This window comes from Chaetura pelagica, unplaced genomic scaffold, assembly GCF_000747805.2.
Source record: "Chaetura pelagica isolate M959 unplaced genomic scaffold, ChaPel_1.0 scaffold405, whole genome shotgun sequence".
Classification (NCBI taxonomy): Eukaryota; Metazoa; Chordata; class Aves; order Apodiformes; family Apodidae; genus Chaetura; species Chaetura pelagica.
The window spans coordinates 863,594-882,658 of NW_009953489.1; the positions used below are offsets into that span (position 1 = coordinate 863,594).

Below are 19,065 nucleotides of genomic sequence, written 5' to 3' on the forward strand. Positions count from 1 at the left end.
GAATTTGGGGATTTGTTTAAATGCTTTGTCCAACCCTGGATTCTGTCAATTTTACGTAGAGGTCCTGACACTGCTGTGAAGGTCAGAAGCATAAGATTAGAGACAGAGCTAACATATTTACATTTTTAATATATGTTTAGGATGGCCACACATCAGCAACTCTAGTTGGCTAATACCTGGTTTTAGGTACTTGTTACCCACCACCCTGTTCTGCTCACAGACTCGCTTGTTAGGGACAGCCAGGGAGGCAGCTCTGGGTCAGGCTGGAGAAAGTCAGGCTGCTGCACATGTGTTCTGCTCTGTGCTGCACCATGGCCTTGCAAAGCACCATTTCTCTGAGGGGTAAACCCTTTCTTTTACGAGAAATCTCAGTATCCAATGGGCTATTTTAGCTTCAGCTTAGAAGTCTGCTTTCCTTGCAGGGAATTTGTTGAGGAGCTTTTCTCACTCCCTAAGAGAGTAACTTGCTTGGGATGAATCCATCTTTGAGTCCTGTAGTGGACCACCAGTATTGCTGGTTTTTATTGTTTTTGCTAAAGGATTGGGCCCTCAGTGATTTGGTTGGATTATTCATCTTACAGCAATTGTGTGTCTGTATTAACATCCCAAGTGAATGAAGATGGATAGAGATTCAATTGACTCTTATTTTGTATGGGCATTTGGTCACTTTCATAAATTTTATGTAGCACCTCTTCTTGCCCTAAGACATTGCTATTGTTGTCTTGGTGTTCTTATTTTAGAGTTGGAGGTAAAGGAGAACTTGAAAATTACTTTTAAATGAAATAACTTTCTATTATATTTATCTGTCTAGAGGCAATAAATGTGTTTCAGCAGATTAAATACTGACTTCTTTATAAACCCCTGTTTTCTCAAACCTCTTATCAGCATCACTTGGCAGTAATCGCACCTAAGGAAACTTATAATTTTCCTCAAGGAGGTGACACTGACAGAATTAAAAATGAAGGAGCCCCCTGAAAAGCCAGTTCATTACAAATTAACAGTGGTCCTAGCAAAGCAGTGGGCTAAGGCGTGTCAAATAGTGATATGGATAAAGAAACCCAGCATTTTAAACTGTCAGAGCTGGGAGCATAGCTAGCCTTAGAACAAATTAATCACATATTGTCAATGCAAAGTTGCATCAAATTAACACATCGGATTCCAGCATATTAATGTGAGAATGCTTTCACCTGATTATTACTGCAAACCATTGCCAGTCTCTGACTGCAAAGATATAATTAAATTGCTAAATAGAAAGTGCATATAATATCTCTGCATGCATTTAGGATGCATGAACTGAAAAGATCACATCCTAGTAAGTGACAGTTTCTATTTGTAGGAAAACTTTATTTTTTTTTTTTTTCTTTCTTACTTGGGAGTACTAGAGTATGAAATTAGAAAAGTTAGTAATGTTCTTTGCACTCCATGCAACTTAGGTGAAATGCAGGTTTAATTTACCTGATTTGCTATGCTGCATGTGAGTACGTAATTAGCTTCACTCTTCTCCATGCTTCCTTGGGGGCAAGGAGAGGAAAGAAGATATACTTCAGACTTTTGAAAGAAGAATATAAAAAAGCAGATATTAATACCTTACTGAAGATGCTGTTGATTGATCTTGGGGACATTGCTAGTCAATTTGTGGAGTACTAGAGTATGAAATTAGAAAAGTTAGTAATGTTCTTTGCACTCCATGCAACTTAGGTGAAATGCAGGTTTAATTTACCTGATTTGCTATGCTGCATGTGAGTACGTAATTAGCTTCACTCTTCTCCATGCTTCCTTGGGGGCAAGGAGAGGAAAGAAGATATACTTCAGACTTTTGAAAGAAGAATATAAAAAAGCAGATATTAATACCTTACTGAAGATGCTGTTGATTGATCTTGGGGACATTGCTAGTCAATTTGTTTAAAATTAAACTGTGCTTAAAACCTGTTGAGATCAGGTAGTCCTTAAATTTGGTACAGGTATATGACGTGCAGTGTCTGTTCACATGTCTTTACTTACAAATTTGATACTTGCAAAAACCTTCTTACCTTGGCCATTTTAAAACTGGTACATTTCTCTCTAAAGAGGGTGTGAGCACCAGAGACATGTGGAAGTTTATTAAATGTATGAATAAAATGGTGTGGTGTGCTATATTTGGCAAGGATGCAGGTCAAACCCTAAATTCTTCCTATAGCAAGGAAAAAAAATCTCATGCTTAATGTCTGGAAAGCAGTGTTGTCAGACACTGAAGTTATGGAGTGATTCTAACAGGGCTGCAGCACTTCCCGTTTCTCCATAGGGACGGGTGGCATCAGGACACCCCTCCTGCTTCCAGTCAGTTTCACTGCAGGCACCGACAAAGGAGTGTTTAAAAATACCTTTTACATCTTTAAAATGCCATTTGTCAGCACCCCTTGCTCTGGCCCCTGAGCACGTGGTGCGGAGGTTGAGCCTGGCTAGGGTTTGGCTGCCTCACCAGATAGTTTATTTAGGAAGGAGCTAGTAGAAAGTGCACCTAAAATGTGAGGTACAGGCCTTTGGGTTTAGGGCAGAAATAAAAATTCTGTTTGAATATTTTAATTTCAACAAATGCCATGGATTGAAGATGATTGTGAGTACAAGTGGAAGCTCATTAAATGGTTCTGACCTTGCCCAGAGTCAATCAAGGATCTTGACAAGAAACATCCAAAGCCTTTTTCTTTCTATGAAATATATTTATTTTTTTTTAATGAAAAGGAAGGAATACAGACAGTACAATGAGACATACAGGAAAATGTTAATGAATGGCCAGTTTGAGGCATTTAAATAAAAAACACATTGGAGGCAATGGTCACTTAAAGCAAGCTTAATTAGAATTAAGGAATTTCAAAGTATTTTTTATTATGCACTTGTTAATCTTTTGGCTGAATCATATTGCATTTTATTCTGTCTAATTGATTTTTAGCAATTTACTAATGTCATTATCTTGCTCTTAATTACAGATCAAACCAAATGAAAAACGTATTCACAAGTAGAGGTTCTTAACAGCCAAAGAAATATTAATGTTTTCTTAGTAAATGTTTTCAATGTCTGCTATTTGCAGGAGGATTGAATGTATAAATTTAACAAAAATATTTATTGTGAAACAATTTCTGTGGGAGATAAGCATTTTTAAAAATTATTTCTCAAAGGATAATCTTTTAGCTTGTGCCTTTATTCTGACCTTTGTACGTGAAAAATAGTTTTTGAAAGATGGACACTAATTGCAGAGTAAGGGCTCTCATGAGTCTGTTCAGACACCATAGTATCACCAACCAAAGAATTCTGGTTTTGTAGTTAAACATAAAATTTAAATGGAGTGGTAATTGTTTTATTCTTGTTTGCTTTTTAAATTTAGATTATGTTATTTATTGCAAATTTATTAATTATTCCCCATACCGAATTTTTAAAGGCAATATACTAATCTGGGTTTTTCCATGTGAAATTGCTTTTTTTGCCAACCTGAAACAAATAGGAAAATAATTCTCATTAGCTTCTTAAAACTAGTAATGCTTTCATTTGAGAAGAATGATGATATGAATGTACCTCAGTGACAAGGACTATAACCAGGTCAAATTCTACATGACTTCTCTTGGTGTAATCCAGCCCTTTGTCACAGATCATGTTCCCAGGGCTGGGCTCTTTATTCTCATGATTGGAGCTCCCAGTCCGGCAGCTGGGAGCAGGAGCAGGCTTGGAGCCTTCTCCAGGGCAAGGGAACTTCTGTGAAAGGGACAGGTTTGGTGACTGATGCTGGGAAAGAAATCTCCTGGTAGAGGAGGTAAAATCCCACCTCCATGGGCACCTGGTTGCTGTGTCAGATTTTGTGTCTCTGATGGTTTTTAAATTGAGGGAGAAAATGCTGTGGTGATAGTGTCACTAGCACAGCAGAACATGTTTCCATGTAAAAACCTTCTTAGATTGAAATTTTCAGTTAATAATTTGGAGAAAAACCTGTAGTAAAACTTAAACATACTAACTATTAAGAGTTTAATTGGAGCTCTGGGGGAAGTAATCTACCTAGCTAGGCACAGCAAAAATGAGATTTCAGGCAGGTTTTACAGATTATTTTATCTTTTTTTTTTAAGAATAATTGAGTCATTTTAATGATAAGCCTTGCTTGGCTTCTTTGAATAGACTGCATATAATTAGTTGTAGCTTCAACTTTGAAATGTTTTGACAGGAAATGTATCATTTAGCTTGTGATTTTTTTCTAGCAGCTGCCTTTAATATTTGTTCATTTTCTGCAACACGCAGCTTCGCTACTTCAGGTCAAATTCCAGATATAGCTCTGTTTTCTTTGTTATCTCCATGGTTTCCTTCAGGATGAGGCAGAATAATTACCCAGAACATCTTTTCCAAGCAGCTGGAGTCAAGTTCCAGCTGAGAGCAGCACCTGTGAAGCTGGTCCCGGTGCCGGGGGCTGCGCGGGCCGTGCCAGCCCGGGCTGCCCGGCCGGTGGCTCCGGATCATCCCCGAGCCTCCTGCCCTTCTGTGAGCTTCAGATGGCAGGAGTGCCAGGGAATGCAGAGTGTCTGGTTTGGACTAATTAGAGGGATGATTTGTGAAACACTGGCTATTTATTTAATTAATCACCAGCACAAAGCTATAAAGCCCATATTTTTAAAATCCCTGTTAGTTTGCCATGTGGTTAATAGATTGTGGCACATTAAAAAGTGACACGGTGATGTATTAAAAATGTTCCACCTAAGGTTGGCTGATGTCCTCGAGGAACTTGTGCTGTCTGCTTTGTACAACAGAAACATAGGATTAGAGGCTGATCTGTTTAAGGATTGAATATTTCTGAAAACGTTTATCTTTTGTATAGCATCTGTTCATTAAAAGATATTGTGGCGTATTTCTTAACATACAAATAATGTTTATGGTGTAGTTTTAATTACAAGTTTGTGTTGCATTTTGTTATTACGAAGAATAACTCTATTCCTCAGTATTAAATTGTAATGTTTATTACTAAGATGTAAATAATTCTTCTAAAGTAGGCCATTCCTCCTCTTCACTACACAGAAACTAAGGACAGTTTTGTGTAATGAATGCATTTTTGTTGCAGCTACAGCAATTGCACTTTGATAAATCTGGGTATGTGTTTTTATTCTTCAGCAGAACTATTGAAAGGGAACAGATGAGGGTATAATTCCCAGGGTTAGCTCCATTGCAGGGTGGCATCCCTGGAGAGGCAGCTCCGTGCCCAGGGTTTGCCCAGTGCAGCAGGGAAGGTGCTGCCTGACCTGACCACTGCCATGGGGTGCCAGGATCCCAGGGGGACTCAGGCTGTTTGTCTGGCACTGCTACCTGTCCAACAGGAGGAACCCCGGGGCTGCCAAGGGGACAGGCTTGAGGTTTCTCCCTCTATTCCAAAGAAAACTTCTCAGGGAAAACTAATGACAAGAAATCATATTCATAGCACCTCAAGTAAAACATTTTTAAATTAAGTGAGTTGTACGGACAGCTGTGTGTTGATATGACTGAAATATGTTGTTACAAGAATTATGTCTTATTCTTTGCTTAGGACTCGCATTGTTTTATTGATTGTGGGAGTGAATGCCAAGAAGGAGCAGGCAGTAATTTGGGATACTTGATTATGTAGTTATATATGTAAATCATAGTTTTGAGGTGCATATAAAAATTTGTTCAGGTGGAAGCGTGGAAGGAAACTGTCCAGCTCTGGAGGTTATGTTTCTCAGCTGTGTGTTGTATAATTAACTGGTACATTAGGAGGGGGGCTAGAATAAAACATGAGTATGTTAATACAGCCTGGAGCTGGAGTTGTAATGATCATTGCAATGCAGAGAACGCATTCCTCATAACTGCTGCTGCCTACTGGAGCCTTTGAAACATCTGGACCTTTAATTGAAAAATAGTGTGGTGCTATACAAAGCAGACATGCTAAGTGAAGTCAACAATTTAGAATAAAAAAAAATAGTTTTGTTATTTACCTTGTAGTTAAATATTCATACTTTGTTATGCTTTGTATAACAGGAAATTACTGGGTTAAATTTTTATGAATAGTGACAGTGTGAATAAGATAAATTAAGTATTTAACAATGTTAATGGAATTTTACATTGTGATCTGCTAACTCTGCTGCACAAGCTAGGATGGCACAAAGGAGAATCACTCCTCAGAAAGGGACCATTTTGAAGCTCTTCTGAAGGACAGTGTGGCCTGGCAAGTAAGCCAGATGTGGCCTGTCCCCTGCCTCTGGAGCTGAAGCCACTCAGCCCAGGGACATCACTGGTGGTATTTTCCATTAAGTGACTTAAAAATCACAAAAGCAATCATATGGCTGGAGTAGTGAGAAATACCAATATTGACTTAGCCACCTGATGAAGTGATATCATTCTTCCTTTGCATTAGCAGGATGGGATGTGGTGTGTTAGAGAACAGGATAGAACTACCCTGAGTTTTCAGATGAGCATTGGGACTTACCTGTGTGCCCTGGGTGTCAATAACGCGCAGCTGACCAGGCGTTTTCTGCAGCTCTGATACAGTGCAAATAAAATGAACAGCCAGTCTTTGTTATGCTTTGTATAACAGGAAATTACTGGGTTAAATTTTTATGAATAGTGACAGTGTGAATAAGATAAATTAAGTATTTAACAATGTTAATGGAATTTTACATTGTGATCTGCTAACTCTGCTGCACAAGCTAGGATGGCACAAAGGAGAATCACTCCTCAGAAAGGGACCATTTTGAAGCTCTTCTGAAGGACAGTGTGGCCTGGCAAGTAAGCCAGATGTGGCCTGTCCCCTGCCTCTGGAGCTGAAGCCACTCAGCCCAGGGACATCACTGGTGGTATTTTCCATTAAGTGACTTAAAAATCACAAAAGCAATCATATGGCTGGAGTAGTGAGAAATACCAATATTGACTTAGCCACCTGATGAAGTGATATCATTCTTCCTTTGCATTAGCAGGATGGGATGTGGTGTGTTAGAGAACAGGATAGAACTACCCTGAGTTTTCAGATGAGCATTGGGACTTACCTGTGTGCCCTGGGTGTCAATAACGCGCAGCTGACCAGGCGTTTTCTGCAGCTCTGATACAGTGCAAATAAAATGAACAGCCAGTGTTATGAATATTTAACCATAATGTTCTGTTAGATACTGTTCTCCTCACCACAATCAGTAACTGCAGCTCCACGTTTCACTGCTGGGTCCTGTGGCTCTGGATGGTGACCCTGCTGGCTGTGCTGCTCACCCTGCTCTGCTGCCCCGTGCTCACACTGAACCTCAACCCGCAGCATCACCTCGTTGTGCTGCAGCATGAGGGTCTCTGCCACAAGCCTCACTGAGACCTGGACAGATGTTTGAGCAGCTACACTTTTCTTTTTGATAACCCTTCTTTTTCCATTCAGCCCCTCAAAAGCTGTTTTACTTAAGAGTGAATATGACTTTTATTCCCACTTATTTTGGATAAAGAAATAATTGCTCTAAATTAATTTTTTGAAAGAGCTTAGAAAACGATGCTTTTCATGGTCATCTTAGGAAAATATAGTATTTTGTATTGCCATAAACATCTGTGTTCTAATTGTTGGAACTTTTGTTTGTATTTTTAGTGCCGAGTTAATATATTTCAATTTTTTCCCCTTAATATATTTTTTGTGTTGGTTTAAATGCATATCTGAGTAAGTTATGTTCAGGAGGAGACTGCTGGGTTGTGTAGTGTATGAAATACCCTGTCACCTCAACCAAAAAACATCTCGCTGAGTTTGAAAGTGAGAAGAAATTTTACATTTGCAAAAATGGTATTTATTTCCATTGTATGTAATGTTAAGCATTGTTTGCTGGGAGGTGAGTCAATGACTTGAATTAATTATAATTACTGAAGAGACACATACTGATTGAGCAAATAAAGTAGTAAGCTCATTCGTGCCAAGGCCATCTAATTAAATGCTAACTTTGGATAAGCTAGATGTGCATGAAAGATTAATTTTAAGAGGTTTTTATGACTCCCACTAAATAATGATTCAGTAAAATCTTTGCATTATATCATTAGAACATTTAATCTTAAAGTGATATAACATTTAGACACAGAACTCTATTGTACAGGAAGATGCAGTAAATTATTATTGTTGAAAATTAATCACTTTTCTCTAAGAAATGTTTATGGACTTTGTTTTAATTTTCTGCTGGGGTGTGCAGTGGAGCAGATTGGCAGTGGGAAGGGTACAGGGTGCACCCTTTGCTCAGAGCCTGTTTCTTTAACTTCCATTGCCCTGGGGTTAGGAGTGAGGGGTCCTGGGGATGGACTGACTGTCCCCACTGCCTGTGGCAGCCAGAGAATGTTACCAGCCCCACAATAATCTATCCAGGATACAAATCCTTTGGGTACTGGAGGGAGGTGTATGTTTCCTCATGGACTTGGATTAAAGGTTGATTTTCCGTTTTAGAGTTTTGTGTTAAAAGAATTGAGAGAGTTTAAATATGTGTATTTTCTTCTGTAGTTTAACATACTGTGTTTATATTTAAAGCATATTTATTTTATTGCAGAACATTAAAGATACAGATATTTCTAAAATTGTATGTAGCAATGAAGATCAGTCTAGATGTAGTTTTCCTGTCAACTGTAGTAACCAGTATTTATCTAATTAACTGCCAAACCTTCAAATACAATCCTAGGAAATCCATGAAATTTGGTCATCTGAGGTGTCTGTCATGTCCTTCACTCCAGCACTTGTGTCTAGAAGCACCAGCAACAGATGCACATGCTGTTGGTGCTGCTTATGTTCTTGTAATTATTCCAGCCATTAATATATATCCCCAAATATTTCAGCACTATTTTGTGTCTGTCTTTATTTTAGACAACATGAGAAGCACAAGTTCACAGGAGGCCTTACACATCATGTTGTTCTTTCAGAAGAAAAAGATTAATGGGAATAACTTCCCTAAGCTCAACCACTGTTATGAAAATGCATAAAAATAAATTGATCCACTTAATTTAAACTATAAAAAACAGCAGAAAGTTTGGATTTCATCAAACTGTACTTTTCAGCCATGTCAAATAATGCACAATTCTGTGCAGCTCTTGAATAGCAGCATAAAATAATAGTTGTGATGTGCCAAAGAACAATGATGTGCCAACCACTGACACTTCTGATGGCAGAGACAGAACAGAAATACAAAGAAATTGTTTTGTTTATGTGCACACCACACTTGCAGTAATTTAGGCAACAGTATCTCTGGGTTTTTTCCTCTTCAAGCCTGTGTGGGCTGCACAGCACCAGCCTCCTCCAGTGAATTGCTGGTGGTGAAACATCCTCTTTGCTTTGAGTGAGATGAAAATGCCACAGAAAAAGCAAATGGAAATATTCCTAAGATCTGAGTGTAGGAGAGCACCAGGCAGCCTAAAGAGAATCCATTAATAATAAGACTTAAGAAAATTATGTGATTTATTGTATGTTTTGTGTGTATCCAGTTACTCCTCATTTCCTTAAAGAATTGGTGGAATAGAACATTTCTAACAATAAAACCTTAATGGAATCAGATTTGTGATTTCCTAGAAAATTAACGAGATATTTTGTCAATTTTATTCCAGACTTCATTTGTCAGAATATACAGTGTCCAGTGACAAGCTAAAAGAATTTTTTGACAAATTAACTATGCCACAGGTGACAGATCAGGAAAATGTTAATTTAACAGCCCCTTTATGCTTCCCAGATTTATTGGAGGCTATTAAGGAAACTCCAAATGGTAAGGCCGCTGGCCCTGAATAGATTTTCCATTGAATTTTATACAGGATCTATTAATAAAAGTTTGATGCTGCCTTTTTGAATATAGGTAATTGTACTTTATTTTCTGGGTCTCCTTAGCATTTACAGTTGGAATACAATTTTTAGTTGGAAGAAAAAGAGTAATTATGCTTTCAGTAGTGTCTGTAACCTGATTCTGAATGACTCCCCCAAATAAGTGATTACAAGCTCTGTATAAACTCCCAAGTTGCTGCTAGTTAAGTCCAGTCTGCCTGGGCCTTTGAGTCTTGTCCACCAAGACCAAAAGTTTGATCCCTTTCAGTCAGTCCCACCACCTAGAGATTGGTACCTAATAAGCTTTGCCCAGGTAAGCAATTGAGCTCTGTGGGACTTCCCATACAATTAATATTTTGCAGGATCAGGCTAAGAATATGGATTCATTTGATCCTGTAGACAAGTGTCTGATGGTTTAGATTTCTAATGCTGGTTCAGAATAAATACCAGCAACTTGCAGTGAACACAGTGATTTCCTCCAGACCCTTTGCACTTGGTGACTGATCAGTCAAAGCCTTGACCCACGTGTTTTTCAGCTGTGCTGATGTTTCCTACCTAATATGACCGTGAAGGTTCTCCTTACTGTCAGCCTAATTGGCTTCTGAATCTTGGGATCAGCCTCTCTTGTATCTTATGGCAATTGGTTTTGAAGCACTTTTAATTAATAAAAATATTTTGCTTGCTTTTTAATAGATCTTGAGTGTAGTAGTGATGCTTTTGAGCCATTTCCCAGTGCTGCTGCTGGTGTTACTGCTCCCCGCGCTCAGAGCAGGCAGGTCCCTAAGACATGTACGAGTTACCTCTGGTTTAAGTCACCTGTCTTGGTGCTCATGCTGGTGTTTGTGAGTATGAGAACAAGGTTATCAGTGATGGGGGAGTTTGGACAGGCAAGATGGTAAAAATAGACTGGAGGAGGCAGAGGAGATGTAGAGGTGAGGAAGAACAAAGAAAAGTTTATTAAAAAAACCCATAAGCACAAAGCAGCAGTGCAGGGCAGCGCAAAGGCAAAGAGCAGTGCAAGGAAAGCTGCCATCCTCTTTATAGTAGCTGTATGGTCAGGGTCCCTAGGATGGGTTTTATGAATTTTGTAAATACATGTGTGTTGGATCATGTGCTTATAAAACAGTCTGGACTTGTAATAGTGGCTAGTGGAGTAATTTGGTCTTTGTAGTCACTAGTTCCAGTTCTTGGCATGTGTGTCCATCCTCTGGTTATATGCTGTGTGTATCACTGGTAACCTTGGCATCCACTCCCACAGCTGGCTGTCAGTTTTGCTTGGTTTTTCCATTATTGGGACTAAGCATGACATGATTCTTCCATCCTTGAATTTAAGTAACTTAGCATGCCAAGGAGTCACATTCATTTCCTTGATAACAGGTATTTACTGCTTCAAATGCAAGTGCCCCTGAAATCACAGGTCTCCCATGGTGGCTGGTGTCCCCACTCCTGACCATAATGTGAGGGACACTCGCAGCCCTGTGCTCCCTCCTGCCTTCCCCCGGCTGGGATTTGCACCTGGCAAAGACAGACTTGGAGACTGCTGATTTGTTACCTGATACCACCTTAATTCCCCATGTTAATGGTTTCTTTTGAGAGGTGAGGTCATGGCTATGGGAGGATATCTGAGGATCCCACATGCTCAACTCATCCAAAGGCTTGTTCAGGCTCATCCAGGCAAGGGGAGGGAAGGTCCCCATTCTGCTACAACTGTAGCATTTCCTTTTGAACCAGGAACAATTTATTCTCCCCATAAAAACATGGGAAGGGGCAGTATCTGCACTGTAAAAATGCTTTCTTAAAAAAAAAAAAAATCTATTTGGGAGGATTTTAATAATACTTTTAGCTATGCTAGTACGAATAATCTTCTAATTTCCTGTTACTTCTCTAATTAATAATCACACTGAAGGATCAAATGGTTTTTAACAATATATCGAAATTAGCACATGGCATTTAACTCCCTCTTTTATACTCTCATCACAGATTTATAGCATTGAATCCTTTTATTATGTTACTTAGAATTCCAAGTGATTACTTCAAATACTTTCTTCTCCCAAAGCCCATATGTGTATACAGACAGAGAGATCTATCATTACATTTGGGTCCTGTTGAAGAGGGGATCAGGATGTACAATCTTTTGTCTATTTAGAAGATTGCTGGTTTAAAGATGCAGCCCCACCTGAAGTAGATTAAATGTTTTTTCTTGTAATGCAACCTTTATAGATCTTTATGCTGCTGTGCATTTTATGTTTTATTTGTTAATCTCCACAGTGCCAAATAGGTACTTATTTTTTTGATACAGTAAGTTCCAGTAAAACCCAATATTAGTTAATCCTTCTTGCTTGTCTTCAAATAGTTCAAAATAGTTTAATGGCTCGGATGTATGTGTGGTTTTTATCTTCTCTTGGCAAACCAAGGTCAAGCCTCTTAACCTCCACATTTTGCCCCAGATCTGGCCTTAGGTGGTGTTCCCTGGTTTGATGTCCCTTCTAGACCTTTTTCTTTTTTTAAATCCTCAAAAACTTGGGATCTTGCAGCAAAGTTCAGGCTTTTTATGGAAATCTGTGAAACAATTGCCAAATATTTAATATTATTTTTATAGATGCATTAAACAACAATAAAAGGATTGGAATTTCAATGTTCAGGCTTCTTCCAGTTTTAAGTCATTGCAGTGTATTTTACTCTTTCTGCTGAAAAGAATCCCATCCGTACCAGATTTATATGAGCTTTGTTGCTTTTTCTTTTATACATTCTAATGAAATATATTTTCTCGACAGGGTCATGTTGGTACAACGGCAACCAAAAAAATTGATGTCTACCTCCCACTGCACACAAGCCAAGACAAACTGCAGCCCATGACAGTTGTGACGATAGCAAATGCCAAGGTGCATGACCTGATTGGACTAATATGCTGGCAATATACAAGTGAGGGACGGGAACCAAAACTGAAGTAATGTTCTTTCTTTACTACCTCTTGATCTCTAATTTTCTCCTCTGTAGCCTTTTTGCATAATGAACTGGATTTCCATGCCAATGTTTTTATAGATAAATCTTTGAGAAACCACCTACACATTTGTCAGGATTTCCCTTTGAGCAGTACACGTGCGTCCTTATCCATTTCTCCTGCAATTAAACTGCCAGATACTGTGTAATGATCAGCCTGTGAAACCGTGTATCTGTAAATGGATCATAATTTCAGCACTCTTTATGTAAAAATAATAGAAATCTTCTCTCTTTTGGTCTCACAGAGATATTTTTTTATTTTATGTCCCATCTATTTTTGGTAGCGTTCTTAATGGCTAAGGTCTCACGGATGTCCAGCGGAACCCAGAACTCTGCTGTAACTCTCTCTCTTGTATGTTCCAAGGGAAGGTGCCCAGATTCTGACTCAGGTTTCTCTGCACGGGGTCAGTTGCTCCTCCTGATGTCCAGGGAGAGGAGTCACTGTGCTGGGTGACAGTGTGTCTTGGAAGTACTGTTAAGAATGCCTGAAACCACAGAATAGATATTGGACATAGTGAGTGTGCCTGAAAACTAGTCAGAATTCTGTTGCAGAACTTCAGCATTATCACTCACTGCTGATAGAATGGCTTTGATTTATTACATACGTGTGAAAAGATTTCTGTTTTTCTAAGATTTGGCAGGTATAGCTAAAGGTGCTTTTCTTTCCAGGCTATCATCCTGGAGATAGCACTAAGATAAAGATATGCAAATAAGGACCCTGAAAACAAAATAAATACCTGTTATCTTTGAAATTGTGACTATAATTGCATTCTTTAATTAAAAAAACACTGTCATGGAGTATTTTATAATTTCTATAAGGTGTTCAGCTCAGTCACATTGGCTCATCGCTTAAAAGAGAAGCTTCTGTGTTGGCCTCAGAAACTTTAGAAATCGCTGGATGTTTCAGTATTTTTGGGACTCACTGTTTGTGTCTTCATTGTGAAGAAATGTTGCCCCTAGGATTTCTGTGGCTAAATGGATGGGTTTGCTGTGCTGGAGAACTAGTGGTGTTCAGTCAGAGCTGTTACTTTATCATGGCAGGTGACACAAGATTTATACAACAGGTACTTCAGAGCTGCTCATCTGAGCAACTTCAGTTTTAAAACAGTTTTCTAAAGTACTTCAATTTTTGCTGGGGTCATAGAGCATAAAATAGGAACTTAAAATATTTATTACAGAGATATTAGTAGCAGATACCGGTGGGTGACTATTCTGGTACAAAGAAATGAACAGTTTTGTTTGTTTTTTTTTCCTATAGGAGCTAATTTTCACTTCTTTGTTGTTCCTGGAATATTTGATGAATGGGGTTTTTTGGTGCTGAATTTTGCAGTTTGCTCTTTCAGCTTTTTTCAGAAGGATTTGAGGACTCAGCAGTCTTCTCTCCTGTTGTAGCACAGTTGTAAGGGGGAAAGGGAAGTGCTGAGAGGTCACTTGAACTGTCCTTCTAAAGGACTGGTTCATTTCTGGTTTGTATATGCAGGGCAATCCAGAAAAGCAGCTTCACAGATATTGTTGCCTTGGATATGAGATTTCCCTTAGCTCCTCTCAACAAACATATGAGATGTTTCAGAGGTTAAACACTTCAGTTTGATTTGTCATTTTTTTACACTAGAGGAGAAACATAAAATTATTTGCAGATGGTGCCATTTAATTTGCTGTTATTAATTTCTGCTGTTCCATCACAAGTTCAAATAATTGTCCTTTGTGGGTGATTAGCTAATTTTTTAACGAGTAAGACACCACTCATGTCAGGCTTTGGACACGTGTATTCTTCAGGAGCACAGCACACTTCAAGTGGAACACTGCTCATGAGGAGAGGTGTTCTGTGGAACGTCAGTGCCCACAGCCAAAGCCAGCAGTGGGAGGAAATGAATTTCAGTGTCTGCCTTGAAGGATAAGGTGTTACCATGTGTCAGAGAGTGATCATGACTGAGGAGGCTGAGTAATGTAATCAAATCTCAGGACAGAAATAACAAAATACACAATGGGGGCTTGAGTTCCCCAGAACAGTGTAACAGCAGCAATTCAGCATCTGCCTACAAATGCTCAAAGGAAGGGGCAGAGCCTCAAGATTACAAGAAGTTTATTTCCTTGTGTAGTTCTTAATTATTTCTCTTGTCTCCATCATCTGTCTTTGGCATTGCTATCCTGTAGCAAGGATTGATGTAACTATAGACTTAATTCTCATAATTTCCAAATAAGGAAAGAGCTGGTGTAGGTTGCACACTCCACAGCTGATATTTGTTCCTGATTCAGTCAGTTTAGAGTATAAAATGAAAAAAACGAGTGTCATTGTGTCACTACTAAAATACATATAGAGAATGCTTCACATCTGATACACAATGCATGCAGAATGACAAATTTGCCTGCTGGTAACACAATTTGAGAATAATGAGGAGGTTGTAGACTTTGTGATTAAGAGAAACGACCCTTCTGTCTTTAGGAAAAGAATGTATTACTGCCTGATTCTTCTTCCTGAAGGGTAGATGTAAGAGTCTGAAATAAGTGAGTAATAGTTGACAGTTTTGAGAAAGTTTTCCATTCAGTTAGGCTGCCTCTTTTCATTATAACTGTAGTATTTGTTCCTATGCAGTGTCTTGATAAGAGGAACCACTGGCAGTGTTACCAGCAACCCTGTTCTGGCCCCTCGCATATGAACTTCAGCCATAACCCACTACACTGTTTCCCTGCTAAGCCCTGGCAGATGTGCTGTAAGGACTCTGCCTGCAAAGAATAAACAAAATCCCTTTCTAGGAATAAATAAATAGTGAGATGCAAAATTCTGATAAACTTCCTATTTTTAGAAGTTAAGAATGCAATTACGTCTGTCAGTTGTTGTACTTAACTTTTACACTGTGTCCACAGCAAAGTTTGAGTCTCAAGACTTTGCAGCTTCTAGTTTGAAGCCTAAAGTTCAGGGCTTTGATCTCATCCTGGTGTAGGTACAAAATGCAGAGCAGTTTTACCCATTGGAGTTGTTTCTTCAACAGATTGTGACTTAATCTGTAACACAGATTAATCATGTTCAGGAACCCACTCCATGTTTGAAGATGTGTAATCCGTTTAATTTGTGGGATTTAACCGACATGGTGTATTTTCAGTATAATTGGTGGAAGAGAAGTTGTTGTCACCACCTTTTTTTTGGCACTTGGGTTGCTTTGAGACCGCACTGAAATCTGTTCTGCTGCCTGCATGTCTCTGTGTTTCCTGGCTTTAATGAGAATTATGCAAATGCAGCTAGTACCAAATGAAAATGTTAACTTTATTTATACAGAGCTTTAAGTGCACTCCAGGCTGCACAGAGCAGAATTCTGCAAGCAGATAGGTTAGCAAACCAGTGTGGGGAGGTGGGAGCTGGGAGCTGTTCAGGACATCTCGTGGCACAGGTGGATGCGGAGTGACACTGCACTGGACAGTGAGCCTGCTAAGCCTGGGGGCTGTGCTTGTAGGAATCTAAATAGAATAAAAGCAGGACATGAAAACCTTGCCAGGCGTTTCTCATGACCCAAGCAGGATCAGCTGTGTCTGTATCATTCATGGCCTTTCTGTTAACCTGTTCCCAACCAGGCAGGCACAGCACAGGTGCCTCCGCCTGAGCAGGCCTCTCTGCTGGCAGAGTTCTTTCCCAGTGCAAACCTTTCAAAACTTTCCCTAAAAGTTACTTCAGCACTCCTGAAGAAGTTAAAACTTCATTTTACAGCAATGTTCCAGTTCTTCATTGCAGTCTAGAGACTCGTGAAAGTTTCTTTAATCATGTTGCTCTATTTTCAAAATTCATAGTGACAGACACTGCTGGGTTGCCTTTGTGTTAGCAAATGTGCAGCTTGCATTAATTGTAATGCATCATTGCCTATTTTATATAATAAATGTCTTAGTGGTGACAAGGTGCATATAGATCACCTGGACTAAGCACTCTCAGTAAAGCACAGTTGCAACCAAAGGTATGTGAATTAATTGAGAAAATTGCAAATCAGGTAGTCAGCGAAATAATTCATTGTCACATCCAATCAATAAACTTTGTAAATCAACTCATTTAATTCAAAAAATGATCTATATAGATCAAGCGACCAATTAAACAATTAGCATACACTTTGAAATTAATTAATTTAAGCATCAATCATTAAAACTCCAATTAAAACTCCAATTTTAAGCTGCAGAGTTTAGAAACATGCTGCCACATGAACATTCCAGCCATACGTCACGGCTGTGGAAAAGGCCTGCATGCTGGCACACTTACAACTAGAAAGAATACTTATTTTCAACTGAATAGTATGAGATTTTGAAGTAGATTTTAATATTAGGAAAATATGATTAATACTTTGTTTTGTATATATAGATACTTATTTCCCTATGGGCTTTTGTTCATGGGTCAAAAAAGGCTTAGATTTTTGTTTCATTTCTTCCTCACATTGGTCTGCGTTACCTAGCTCTGCTCGTTAGTTTGTACTAATTTTTAACTGGTTTTAGTGACTGGACAGATACTTAGAAAAGGTAGCTTTCCTACTAGGTGTTGCTACTATGTTGAACAGGTTTTTTACCTTCCCTGTACTTAATAAAGTACAGTAATAACACTTTCTACCTGCCTGGTAGCTTTTTAGGCCTGTGTTCAGTAAACTTCCCCACAATTGCTTGATCTATGAAAAACAGGCAGACACTGCTAGTTTGTCTGTAATTCTAAAATGTAATAGTCGTATAAATAAATTTTCACAAATGGAGAAATATTACTTCCAGCTTTATGAAGTCATGAAACTTTTATAGGCTTTGGTATATTTTAATCACTGTCATTTTAGTTGCAGTCAATGATGAAGTAAGACTTGCTGCTTTACTCTGAGGTTTCGGTGTTTTTTCTATTACCACATGGTTATAGTAGCAAGTGTTGGGCCATATTTATATCCCTGCCACCAGTGGCTTCATCCTGGCTCAATCCAGGACAAGCCTTTATTCCTGTAAGAGGCGAGTCTGCTGGTTTGTCTTCCATAGCACTTAACAACTGGTATTGATCGGCTGGACGGAACCTCCTGTCTGGCTTCCCTCCCAAATGAACTTGCTCTGTCTTGGTTTCAGTGACAACGTCAACGCCTACTGTCTCCACATCGCTGAGGACGACGGGGAGGTGGACACGGATTTTCCACCCTTGGATTCCAATGAGCCCATTCACAAGTTTGGCTTCAGCACCCTGGCTCTGGTGGAGAAGTACTCGTCACCCGGCCTGGCAGCCAAGCAGTCACTCTTTGTCCGCATGTGAGTACAGCACTGCTGTCCCAGCCACCTCCCCGTGTCCTGGCTGCTTCCCTGTCCTTCCTTCTCCACCTTTCTCCATCCCCACGCAGCGAGGTGGCGGGGCAGGGGTGCGGGTGGCTCTGCAGGCCATGCCCTGCCCAGGGCCTGGCACTAGGCAGGGAGGTGGCAGGAACATAAATCCTTCTGCACACCAGAGTGAGGAGCACTGAGATGCTCTCCCAGTAGGAAGTACCTGGAATTTACAAAGTCTGAGCTCATAATCTTTATTTTGCTCCAGCCATGCTGCTTATTAATGAAGAATATATTCTGAATAATAAATAAGGTATATAATAGCTTCAGAGAGTTAAAATTACAAAGTCATTCTGGTTGGATGTCCAGAGGCCTTTTCAACAGGTATTGGTAATTAATCTTGCTAGTGACTTTTTAGTTATTTTGGCAAAATGTATTGAATTTTAGCAGGAAAAACTCATGCTGTTTGGACTTCAAAATCTTGTCTTAAGCCTGATAGAAAAAGTAGTAAGTTTGCGTCATAAGAACTAGTGCTTTCCTGAGAGGGGTTGTTGTTTGTTTTTTTTGCATTGTCCACATGTTAATTTGAAATTGCTTGTGCTTCCTGTGTAAATAGCTATTTGTAAATAGTTAGATTTGAATTAGAATTTTTAAACTGTCCCCTAGAATAGAGAATTACTTGATCATCACTTGATCTAAAGTTTGTTACTACCATGAGTTTACATATGCCTGCTATCTTATTTTTGCAGGGATTTGTTTTAAATTCTGCATCTTCTTCCTGTCATCCTACTAGTGCATGTAATTGTGGTTTTATATTTTGCATCTCTTTTTTGTTTTTTCCTTCATTTGCTGAAGTATTTCAGCTGCCGCTGTGTCAGGCTTGTGACTTGTAATGTTTATTAATACTGAATCACTGTTGAAAAAAGCTGGTGCTCCTGAGAAGCTTCATGGTCAAGCAGGGTGTTTTATTTCAGAGCTCACCCGTCCTGCACATTGGATATATTTTCAGATGTTGTGCAGTGACTGAGCTGACAGTTGCAAAACCTCACTGGCGA

At 39.2% G+C, this 19,065-nt stretch overlaps 1 protein-coding gene across 3 annotated transcripts in view; it reads left to right on the forward strand.

The window, feature by feature from the left end:
• Positions 1–19,065, forward strand: part of MAPKAP1 (mitogen-activated protein kinase associated protein 1) — an 85,052-nt gene that overhangs the window by 18,557 nt on the left and 47,430 nt on the right. For all 3 annotated transcript variants that reach the window (XM_009998813.1, XM_009998815.1, XM_009998814.1), the window contains exons 4-5: positions 12,535–12,707; positions 17,825–18,001. In XM_009998813.1, coding sequence (XP_009997115.1) covers positions 12,535–12,707; positions 17,825–18,001 — 350 coding nt within the window. The remainder of the gene's footprint in view (positions 1–12,534; positions 12,708–17,824; positions 18,002–19,065) is intronic.